We start from the raw sequence: 12,388 nt of genomic DNA, 5'->3' as shown, positions 1-12,388 counted from the left end.
TGGCATGCTTCATCATTGGTGTCGCCCCCTCCTCTGGGCAAGTCAATCCCAGCTGAATAGGCTCAACCAAAAGATGAGAGCTCATACAAGGTATCGTTCTGGACAAATGAAGGGATCCAGGCAAAGTAAAAATATTATGGGTATATTCAGGACATCTCCTTTTATTTAACAAGTACCCATATCTGGTTTCAGATCAACCCTAGATCATTCTTTTTCTGTTGTGCATCTACTATTCCTTGTCAAAGGTTGGGTGAACGACACCAGGAATGTGGAATTCATTCTTACAGTGGTGCCAGGGTATTCAACTAAAGTGTTTGCTCTAGCGTTTCATTTTTGTCATCCTCCACCATCAAAGCTCAGATGTGCAGTCATAGACTAGGTGAACATAGATACCTTCATTATCATTTCTATTTCTGTCAGTAGGGCCTATAAAACACCTAAGGGAGACACTGTTCATTATATTATATTAAATTCTAAGGGTCTTGTAAAGCGTGAGGCTACCTGGAGATCTCCCAGCGCTAAAACGGTCATCATAATTTACTAGATCGCCACAGAAAAGGAATTAGTTACTATACAGACAGGTTATCAGAGCGATGCAAAAGGAAAGTTCAAGGGTCAACTGACATAGTTTAAAAGGAAGGGTATTCCATAGTCTGGAGGCCAAGTAGGTCACGCAACAGCCTTCCCAACGAGACCTACAAATCTTGGGAACCTTGAGCAAATATGCTCATGAGGATCTCAGAGACCTCCCAGTGATATATGGGGTGGCTAACAGTCTTAGCAATAGGGGGCCTCACTTATGAAGTGATCTGTGCAGAATACATAATGCCTTGAATTGCACTCACTGCTCCACTGGAAGCCAGTGTAGATCTTTCAGAGCTTTTTGGCAGATTGGTACCTTAGGAGGCTCATTAGACGCGCAGTGGCGTTCTGGACGACTTGAAGCCTTTTGATCACATATTGAGGCGAGCCAAAATATAAGGTATTACCATAATCCAGATGTGAAATTATGGGGAATCAGCCTTCTAGCTAAAAAAAGGGAGAAGATTGAGAACCTTTTTCAGACTCAAGATACTGAAACAATTGGCAACAAGTTTTTTAAATTGATGATCCATTGTGAGGCTGGAATACAGCAACATTCCAAGACTCTTTATCACACTTCTGGTGCTAGGAAGCCTACCCAGGCATTCCGGCCCGAAAGTTGAAACCTTATTGCTAACATTGTCAGCCAGTAGCATAACCTTGGTCTTGTCTCCATTAACCTTCAGTCTGCAGTTAGCCATCCATCTAGCTACTTCCTGAAGAGATGGGACCAAACGGAGGAGGTTTGTGCTGGGGTCAGGGAAGATTGGTATCACTAGCGGAGTGTCATCAGCCTAAGAGACCAGTGACAACCCATAGGAGCGCACAATTTCAGCCAGGGGGTACATTATAAAGATTAAATAGGGTGGGAGTCCGGGAAGACCCCCCAGGCACCCCACAGCTTAAAGGTAGACTGTCCAAGTAACAGGATTGATCTAACACCTGAAACGTTCTATTCTTCAAAAAGCAGGAGAGCCATTTCAGTGCTCAGCCATCGATAGCCACATTTGATATTCGCCGAATAAGTGTGGCGAGATCTACCGTATCGAAGGCCGCACTAAGATCAAAATGGATAATTTGCCACTGAGCCACCTCGATCCAACAGTCTTCTTAGTTCCTGGACCACTGCCAGCAAAGCCGTTTCTGTGCTCTGAACCCTATTTTAATCCCTAACATTTACTGGGACCTCAAGACACCTAACCTCTATAGGCGTGCATTCATCACATTGAGGTGGTATGAGTTCTCCTAATCATGCAAAACCCTAAAGCAAATTAAACCATGAAATGCAAATTGAGTGGGCTCTCCACATTTAGGTATTTATATTTCAGTTAATTTAATAGTGACCTCCAGAGGCCGTACCAGATTTGAGCCTCTTTGGGGGCAGTACCAGGAGGAGCAATTCCTGCATTGCATGGAAACTCTACCGAACCCTCAATGTTTTTATCAAACAGTTTACAAAGAGAAAGCCTGTCTTTTACTCATCCTCATAGAAACATCGCCACCTAGAAATACCTCCCCTCCATAGCACCGGCTTAAGGTGAATAGTAGCCAGGGGTTCAAAGGTTTATGCTCCAGTGTAAAAAGAACTACATCTATAATCTCAAACAAAGTATGGTCTCCTTATGTGAGATTAACATACTCAAGACTTTCACAGTAAGTAAGTAAGATTGTGGGATAATTATTACAAGGAGTACACATAGAAATGATACTCGTACCATGCTACAAAGGACATATGCACAGAATACTTTATAAATCCAATCCCACGTCCACAGCCTCTTTGATGATGAATATGCAAAAATCCTTTTTTTACCATGCCTCTTTAAGATGTTTTATCCTCTGTTTTTCAGATTGCGTTTTTTAGATATGAAAAGGGCCACTTCTGCAAAATAGGCTAAAAATAGATCTGCACTATCTCCTGGAAGGTAAACATTTAGTTGGGTTTTACACATTGAAAGGCATATATGTATACACCAGAAACAACACATTAATTTAAACAGCAAAATGCACATCCCTATAGAGCATGTCAAACTACTCTGGTTTGTGTTTACCTGTTACAAGAATAAAAAGTTGTAGGTTAGCGTAATTAAATCTATTATGAACTGGTTTCAGCCACAATGGCTAGCAAAATCGAATTATACCGCAAACACAATGCACCAATACAAGAATGTCCAGCTCAGTGTCCAGATAAGGGGAGAGTATTTATCTTGGAATTTGAAGTTTCATTATAAAATGAAATTGGGAATATTAGTGTTTATTTCGAAGGGGTGCTCAAAATTTATTGTTAAGCAAGCAATCATAGTTCTGGATTTCCCAAAGTCATCTGAAGCTCATAATATCAAAACTAATTTATAACACTGGAATTTGTAATTTTCACAACATAAAGACCTAGATGAATTCACTTTTGGTACGGCCATTCATACAATTACCAGAAATACCTTCATTGATCCAAGAGCCTTCAAAAGGTGGCTCAACTTCTTCTGTGAGCTCGACAACAGGCACTCCCGATTCATGGTATGGGTCATCATGTATTCAATATAATCGAGAGCCAATTCTGGCTTTGCCTCCTTTGCGTCCTCAATGCGAACACGCCGCATGGTATCTTTTTTATTCTGTTAACAACAAAATTAATTTCAGTTAGGAGAGTGTAAAAAAACTCAAGAGTGTCCATGTATAATCAATCTATTCACTGTTCTGTGACACAAAAGTCTTTTTAAATTACTTCGATTTTAACACGGCTCGTGGCTAGGAGGAACCACTCGTACTTTTCACCCTAAACTGGAGAACAATGTATTTACACAAGTTAGGTGCCACAAACACACTGATCTGGGCCATGGGAAGCAAGCATTTTGTTGTGGAAGAATGTTGCCGAGACAATTACAGTAATTTAGGGATCGTGAGTGTTAGACCCGGTATCCCTGGTTGGCTGAGGTAGGTACCTTAGGCCAAGTAGGGACCCGCGTTCCAACGTCAGGGAAAGGAAGGTCACCTTCTTAGATAGCCCCGCTCACCCCCTCGGTAGCTTGGCACCAGCAGCCAGGCTTATCTTCAAGGCAAATGTGTAAAGTATTCGCAACCACGCTCACAATAATCCAATGATGACACCACAAATAGACTACACACGTGTTTTATAAAACGAGTAAAAACTTTATGTAAAAAGATCTGCGATAAGACCACATGATATAAAACCAACATATGAGGTTGTGTAATATTTCTCCTGGCCGATTGTTAGGCCAGCCAGCCCTTGTAAGTTCTGGCGATGTCAATGACCACTTCTAAACATTCTCCTGTACTCCTAATCACGTCATACAGTTCGTAATGCTAGAATCAGGTACTTTTGCAATGTAAAAATACTGTAATGCATAACGTAACAATCAGACACTCTGCAATGAAAAGAATGCAATGCGTAACGCAACAATTAGGCACTTTGCAAGGTAAAACAATGCAATGCGTAATCCAAACACCAGATAGGTCGTTCTGCAATAATGAGGCAATGCATATACCCTAATCAGGTAATTCTTTATGTAGGAATAATGCAATGCGCAATACGCTAATCGGGTAGTTTGTTATGCAGGAACAAGGCAATATGTCATACGACAATCAAGTAGTTCGCAATACAGAAATGTTGCAATGTGTAATACGTCAGTCAGGTACTCCGCTCTTAGAAATGGAATACTACGTAGTACACTCAGGCCCTGATCACCGGGCCTTAGGCGGTCTCTCCGCCTCCTCTTCTGACCTTCAGTCAGCCTCTCACAGTTGCCCCAACACAGCACGATGTAATTCCAAAGTGCAGCTTCGCACTCCGGCCCCTGTACCGCCAATCCCTTTGGCAATACGGGCCGCGATACGAGCCGAAGCAGAGGCTCGCGCTGCCAACACAAGAGAGAGGCCGAGAGCATCTCCATCCGAGCCCGCGCCCCGCCCCAAGAGTCGACACACGTTACCTGGGGGGCGCAAATCCACTCTCCTCTCCTCGTCCAGCAGCTGGGTCTCCAAGCAGCTTTGTGAAATGGCAACGGCAGCTCGGGCCGGCAACACAGCTCCTCCGGGACTGCCGGTCAGGGCAGCTTCACTTACGAAGATCTCAGGCTGCCACAAAGCACACGCACACTGCGTTGCGGAGTCTTCTTTCACTCCGGGTGCAAGATCACTGGGGACTCCACACACAGGTCTCAGGCTGCACGAAGATCACACACACAGTGTCGCTGAGACTCACTGTACTCCGGTGCAAACGACAACACGGCAAATCCTCACGAAAGTCTGCCGGTGCACAACGCACCCAGCGGCGATGAGACTCACGTGGATTCCGGTGCACACGATCACAAGGTAAATCCTCACGAAAATCTCACAGTGCCCAACGCACACGCTCACAGCGTCGATGAGACTCACTTGGATTCCGGTGCACACGATCACTGGACAATCCTCACAACGGGGTTCAGGTTGCACAAAGCACAGTGTTGCTGACCCTTGCTTGGATTCCAGGTGCCCCCGATCACAGGCCGATCCTCCTGAAGGTCTCAGTGCTGCACAAAGCACACGCACACAGCGTCACTGAAACTCACTTGGACACCAGGCGCCCACGATCACAGGCAGTTCTTACGAGGGTCTCAGACTGCAACAGGTATGCTCCCACAGCGCAGCTGAGACTCTCCTGGAAACTTTTATGTTCCTGTGTTTCCAAACAGGGAGCCAGCTCACCTCAGGCCCTTGGGGATAGTTATTTCAGGACACAGCAAAGTCCTTCAAGCAGGAGGACACAATACACAGCAACGTCCCTTTAGCCTTTCCTTGGTTGAAATAGCAAACTGTAGGCCAGCCCCAGATCACACAGCAAGGGTCAGTCCTATCCTTCAGTCTCTTCAGTTGTTTCTTCCTTGGCAAAGGTCCTCTTGACCACAAAGTAGCTCCAGTCTTGTTCACACTTGATCAAGCCATTCTCCAAAGTACAGGAGCTTCAGCTCCCATAGTTATACCCCTCAATGGCTTTGAAGTCTTTGTGCTTCAGAGGGCACTGACCCCTGTTCAAACCAGTTCTGGATGCCTCCCTGCCAGTGATACCTTTCTTCCTTTGATTAAAAAGGGTCTGGATTCTCAATCACTCAGCAGGAGATGAGCCAATCATTTTATAGCAGCAGCATCCCAGTCCTCTTCACCTCTATGGCCAGCCTGTTGCTGTCTCACCTCCTCCCCTGGGTCAAGACATTCCTCAGATCCGAACGCTTTCAAATCCAGACAGTCAATCCACAGCTAGGCAGAGACACACAGAAATATTAGAGCACAAAAACTCAGCCACTTCTAAGAGTGGCTTCTGAACACACAATGCAAAAACCACCTACATAAAAAGATATGTCATTACATTGTGAGTTCAGGCATACTAAACTTCACCTTTCCATCTTAAACTTTTAGGAAGATGGGCTGAAAACATATTACCCAGCCTTCCCATTCTATCCTATGAGCGAGATGGCCTTTCAACAGTGAAAAACGAAATAGAGATTATTTCACTGTCAGGACATGGTATACACCTTAGTACATGTCCTACCTTTCACATGCACTGCACCCTGTCCACGGGGTACCCTAGACCTACCATAGGGGTGTCTGATGTACACAGAAAGGGAAGGGTAAGGTCTGGCAAGTGAATGCACTTGACAGAACAGGCAGTTTAACAAACTGCGCGCAGGCCCTGCAATGGCAGGCCCGAGTTACCTTTTTAAGGCTACTTGTGTGGGTGGCACAAATAGTGCTGCAGGCCCACTAGTAGCAGGTGCATCACCAGCCCTTGGCACACAGTGCACTTTACTAGGGACTTCACTTAGTAAGGCAAACATACCAATCATGGACAAGCAATTACCATTACTTTATACAGGGAACACTTACACTTTGACACCGTTTAGCAGTGGCAAAGTGTCCAAAGCATCTAAGTTGTCAACACTATGTCAGAAAAAGGTCTAGGGGGAAAGCAAAAAGTTTAGGGACATTAGCCAAAAAGGGCCAAGTCCTACAGTGAGTGTAGCTTAACCCTGTCACCAAAGGAGGAGACTGGAGGTCTCGGATAGACTCCGCCACACCCGCACCCAGGCTGGCTGCGGCCGTGCCGCCGGAGGCTGCTGCGTCTGGCCCGAGAGGAGCAGGAGGGCCAGTGAGGAGCATTGTGTTTGGTCCCAACGTGTGCGGAGGGGCATCCTCTGGTGCCGGATACCGGTTGCCCTCGCCTTCCTTCGGCTCTATGGTGCGCCAGGGACATACTCGCATTACTGGGAACCGGGACCAACCTATATAGAACTGCTGCAACGAGTGGTGAGCCCATAACATGGGGATTCGCTATGCAGACTCTAGCTGTGCATGCCCATACAGCCGCGAGAGGTGTGGTGGCGTGTGGTGGATCCCCTCCTTCCCAGTGAGTATTGGGCTGCTATTAGTACCGTCAGCTGGGATACTGTTCTTCTGGGTGGTGCAGCAGTGGTGAAAGGGCACCCAATAGGGGGTGGGGGAGCCGTCCTGCGCTCACAGAAGCGGGCGGACTAGTATTACGTGCGGCTTGTGGCGTGGGGGAGTCATCTCAGCCCACCGACAACTGTACCCCCTGTCTAAACCGAAGGCCTCTACAGTATAAAACAGGGCAGAATACTTGATGCGCCGCGAGTTGCCTCGCCACACAGATTCACAAAGACAGAACATCTGGGGGGGACAGCCAGACATAGCACCCTGGACAAGTTCACTTGGGCTGGGGCCACTCCGGCAGGCTCCGAATGGGGTGCTGGCGCTCTGCCAGATAATGCCACACTACTGGCAGCAATTACTCAGACAAGAGTGGCATTAGAGACCCAGATAGGTGCAGTTGGCTCTGAGGAATCGTTGTTGCACCAGGACCTCAGGGGAGCGGTAGAGCACCTCACGGATGCAGAAACTAGGGTCTCAGCGGTATAAGATTTCGTCTCTGTACTGCAGACCAAGGTCTCCCCCTTGGAGAAACTTACCAAAGGCCTCGCAACGCAAGTGAAAGACGTGGAAGGGCGGGCCTGCTGAAATAATCTTTGCTTCGTGGGCTTCCCTGAACACTGTGAAGGCAAAGGTACAGAAAAGTTCATATCGCAGTGGCTCACTTCTTGGCTGCCAGGGGATACCCATTCCCCCTGCTTCAATGTGGAACACGCGCATAGAGCCCTGCTGCAGTTCCCGCCACTGGGGAAATGACATCGACCCATAATTGCACATATTTTAAACTATCATGACTCAGTCCTTAAACCCACCACGATAAAGGGGGACCTCTTCAATGAATCACATAGAATCATGATATTCCCAGACTATACGAGAATGGTCTTGTAGCAGCGGCAATCCTTCCAGGCTACCACGGCATGAACTCAAAATTGTATACTCACTCCAGTTCCCTGCTGGTTTGCGAGTTGTATACAATTTGCGTACTATGTTCTTTGATACACCGGAAGCCGCCTTTAGCTGGACAGATGAACAGATACGAACCAAGGCTCACACCCCTCCTCGCCATGATTCAGACTAGTCATCCAGTGAATCCCATCGCCTGCGAACACCAACACGGTAAAGAGGGGCACCGCTCCAGGCCCACATGGTGCTCTAAGATACGGGACAATGAACCAGGAAAAATGCCAGCGGTGGACGCTTCAACGCAGCATAAATTAATCCTAATGTTGGCCATAAGGAACTGACCTGAAGTACAAAAACTGTGATCTATGCAGTCTATTGTTAAGTTGATAGCGGGCTGGAACACCAGAACGCGCTTCCTTTCTTTTAAGTTGCAATTATGGCTTTTGGGTGTTCGGGGATTCATTGGAGGAATCCACCGGCAATCCCCCGTTGGGGTCGGTATGGTGTTCCATCTCCGACAGATGCTTTAATTTCACCGAGGTATTGCATAGGGTGGCTGGGGGAGGGACGGGTTGGTTTGATTACTGTTTTTACCCAGTGCTTAGATACTGTAATGCTAGATAGGTGCCCTACTGTGCGACTGCACCAATATAACCACCCATTGCATGTCAATGCCATCTCAAACAAATGAGGCCTCGCTGGGTCAACTGCGTATCAGAAGTTGGAATGTAAGGGGTCTATTAGATAAAATTAAGCGAGGTGCGGTACTCCACCAAGCAAAACGGTCTAGAGCAGACATAGTACTGTTGCAGGAGACACTCCTTATGGGCACTAAGACACCGTGCCTAGCCCGATATGGCTATGACCTAGTCTTTAATGCGGGATTTACACAGGCATTAAGCACAACCTGTTGGTTGAAGAGGACCTAGGTTTTCCTAGGTATTCACTATTAAAGTAAGGGATTTACACAGGCTCCAGGGGAGGGGCCACTGGATTGACCCACATGGGCGATACATTATCGTCCAAGGGACTATCTATGGAGTGCAAATAGTAATAGGTAGCATCTATGCCCCCCTCCACTCTCAAACCTTCATTGTTTAATGGATGTAAGGGGGCAACCCCCAGGTACCATAGCGCAGGCCCAAGGAATCAAGGAATCAAAGCTACATTCCCTTGCAAATATGGTGGGCCGGGTGGATACATGGAGAATGCTTCACCTCTATGACACAGGCTATACATATTACGCCTCAGTACACAATACCTTGTACCAGCTCGAATACCTATTTATTCCAGAGCACTATCTCCAGAGAGTAGCTGAAGCCTCAATTTTGCCCCTCGGGCTATTCGACCATTCCCCAATTGCGATAACTCTCTCACTCGGCCTACATCGCCGCCCATTTAAATGAAGACTCTCCTCCTGGCATATACAACATCTGAAATATAGGGATCATATGCATAAGGTAGAAATAGAATATTTTACCCTCAACGCGGATTCTGACCCCTCTCCAGAAACACTGTGGGAAGCCATGAAACCCACAATACGTGGGATAGACATTAGCTATACCACAGCAGAACTAAAACTCCGGATTTGTAAACTTGCACACTTAGAAACCCAAATAATAATGCTAGAAAGACGCAGCCAAGACAGGGAAGCGCACGCATAGCTCGTAGGAACCTACGTCTAACCCAACAACAGTATCAGAGTGAATTAATGGACAAGGCCCAACGCATTTGGCTGACATCCCAGACAAGAATATATCAGTGGGGTGACAAATCTAGCAAATTACTCTACCGATTATGTAGGCAGGCTGCAACGTCCACCCCTCTCGCTCCTATTTGCGACACACACAGGGCAAATCTTACAGACCCGACAACAGTAATTTTGCATGTTTGTATAGGGATCTCTACAGACCTAGTGAGGCCATACAAATCTCATAAATAGAGAGTTTTGTGGATGATATACCACCACAAACTATCCATGATGATTCGGGGAAATTGTTAGCTGCGCCCATTACACTTGAAGAATTAACGACTGCTGTCTGAGCTGCAGACAGGCGGGCCGCAATGGCTTCCCTAGTGAGTTTTATAAAGCATTTTTAACCCAGTTCGGTCCACAGCTCCTCAACATAATTTATGCCTCATCGTTCTATCCGCCATAACATTCGGAGAGCTCACAACGCAATAGCAGCAGTAGATCGCTTAGATAGTCCACCAGCTCTATTATTAGCGGATATGGACAAAGCTTTAGATTCCATTAGTTGGACCTACTTAGTTGTGCTTCGACCACGCTATAATTTTGTCCCACGGTTTATAGCACATATCAAGTTCCTATATACCGATCTAACGGCTACTGTAAGAGTTGCGGATTGCGTCTCAGACCTCTTCCCGGTTGGGCGTGGAACGCGGCAGGGATGCCCTCTGCCCCCTCATTTTTGCACTGGCCATATGGGTCCGGAAAGACTGGTTGATTTGGGGTTTCGATTGCACCGTGGATATATCAGATCGTATAGCACTATATGCAGATGATATACTATTCTTCCTCACAGATCCATATAAAACGGGCCCTAGAATATTGCAGATAATGCGGATCTTCGGGGAAACATCGGGCTTGTACTTAAATCCCCGGAAGTCCACTATCTGGCCACTGCGGGGGACTTTAGGGTGTAACAATTGGCCCGAGAATCTTCAACCTGCAACAGACGGACTGCTGTATTTAGGAGTATTCCTGTCGGAGTACCCCCAAATATCATGGGATCGGAATCTCGGGGTTGCTACGGAAAAGTGAGAACTAACACACAGCTCTAGGTGGGACTGCCATTATCTCTATATGGGAGATCTGCAATCTTTAAGATGGTATCTCTCCCACAATTACTTTACCATCTGCAGAATCACCCACATTCAATCCCATTATCCTGGTTCAAACATATCAATGCCATGCTAGGGCGATTCCATTTGGGGGATTGGGGGGGGCCCTCTCGGGTTGCACTTCGTCCCTGCTTTCAGTCAACGTACTTTGGTGGAATCGCGGCTGCGGATATGCAGGCCTATTACGGTGCCTCACATCTCCAGGTGATTATCGATTGGCGCTATGGGCCCAGCGATGGTCCAGAATATGTAGTGGAACGCTGGATAATGAACGACCCGGCTCTTACATCCCATTTATATAGTAGATTAGACTTTCCACTCCTTGCCAACTGCCACCAGGGTGGTAATACTTTCCTGGCAGCAATCTCTCCTAAGAATGGGGTGGTGGGGTCGTGTCACCCGTGAAACACCATAATGGAATAATCAATTATTACCCCAATTCTATAGAACAAGTTACTTACCTTCGGTAACGCTTTTTCTGGTGGATACAGTATCTGCCTGTGGATTCCTCACCGTGTATATCCCCTGCACCAGCATTCCACGGAATTTTTTCCCCAGCTCTCCACGCCGACGTGGATGTCATAATACCTCGGCTCCGCTCGCGACTCCGTATGACGTCACCAGAGCCATAAGAGAGCCACGTCGGCGTGATGACGTCAGTTCCACCCATTTTTCCGTGCCTCCGAGGCAAACAGGTAGACCGACAACAGATTCAAAGTATACACAGTATACAACATTCAAACAAATATACATAGTACATATACGAAAAGGAAAGCTAAAGAACAAAAGCATTTCCTATAAGTGTGCCAGATAGAAGATACAATGTAAAACAACATGTCAAGCAAGGCATCCTTTAAGGTATACAAAGGTGGACAATGGGGAGGCGGGTGGGCCAGTGAGGAATCCACAGGCAGATACTGTATCCACCAGAAAAAGCGTTGCCGAAGGTAAGTAACTTGTTCTTCTGATGGATACATCTGCCAGTGGATTCCTCACCTTGTGAATAGATTCCCACAGCAGTCCCACTCCCGGAGGAGGATGTCCACCTTCCTATATCAAAAAGTCCTGCAAGACAGAGCGCGCAAAGTGGCCCTCCCTTCTCATCTCAGAGTCTAAGCAATAATGCTTTGCGAAAGTATGGAGGGAGGCCCAAGTCGCGGCTTTACAAATGTCTGCAACAGCAACACCCCTGGCCAAAGCAGAGGTAGTTGAATGAGCTCTAATACCCTCAGGAGGAACCTTACCAGCAAGGGCGTCGCAGATCTTGATGGCTAGGATGATCCACCTGGACAGAGTGCACTTGTGCACAGCCTTGCCTTTAGAGTGTCCAATATAGCCTACGAAGAGCTGATCATCCAAACGAAAATCCTTTGTTCTGTCCAAATAAAAGCTCACAGCTCTTTTAGGCTCCAATTGGTTAAGTCTTTCCTCCTCCTTGGAAGGGTGAGGGGGGAGGATAAAACACAGGAAGAGTAATGGACTGCCCGAGATGAAAGGGAGTAACTACCTTAGGTAGGAAAGCAGCCCTGGTCCTGAGGACCATCCTTTCAGCATGTAAGGATAAAAACAGGGGTTTTTAACTAAGAGCCTGAAGCTCGCTCAC

At 46.9% G+C, this 12,388-nt stretch overlaps 1 protein-coding gene across 3 annotated transcripts in view; it reads right to left on the bottom strand.

Annotated features, from left to right (window-relative positions):
- The window catches only part of NCAPG2 (non-SMC condensin II complex subunit G2), a 403,487-nt gene that overhangs the window by 189,650 nt on the left and 201,449 nt on the right, over positions 1-12,388 (bottom strand). For all 3 annotated transcript variants that reach the window (XM_085631953.1, XM_085631952.1, XM_085631954.1), the window contains exon 19: positions 3,018-3,191. In XM_085631953.1, the coding sequence (XP_085488079.1) occupies positions 3,018-3,191 (174 nt within the window). The remainder of the gene's footprint in view (positions 1-3,017; positions 3,192-12,388) is intronic.

Source organism: Triturus cristatus, chromosome 10 (genome assembly GCF_964204655.1).
Source record: "Triturus cristatus chromosome 10, aTriCri1.1, whole genome shotgun sequence".
NCBI lineage: Eukaryota > Metazoa > Chordata > Amphibia > Caudata > Salamandridae > Triturus > Triturus cristatus.
This window is presented reverse-complemented; position numbering and strand designations above follow the sequence as displayed.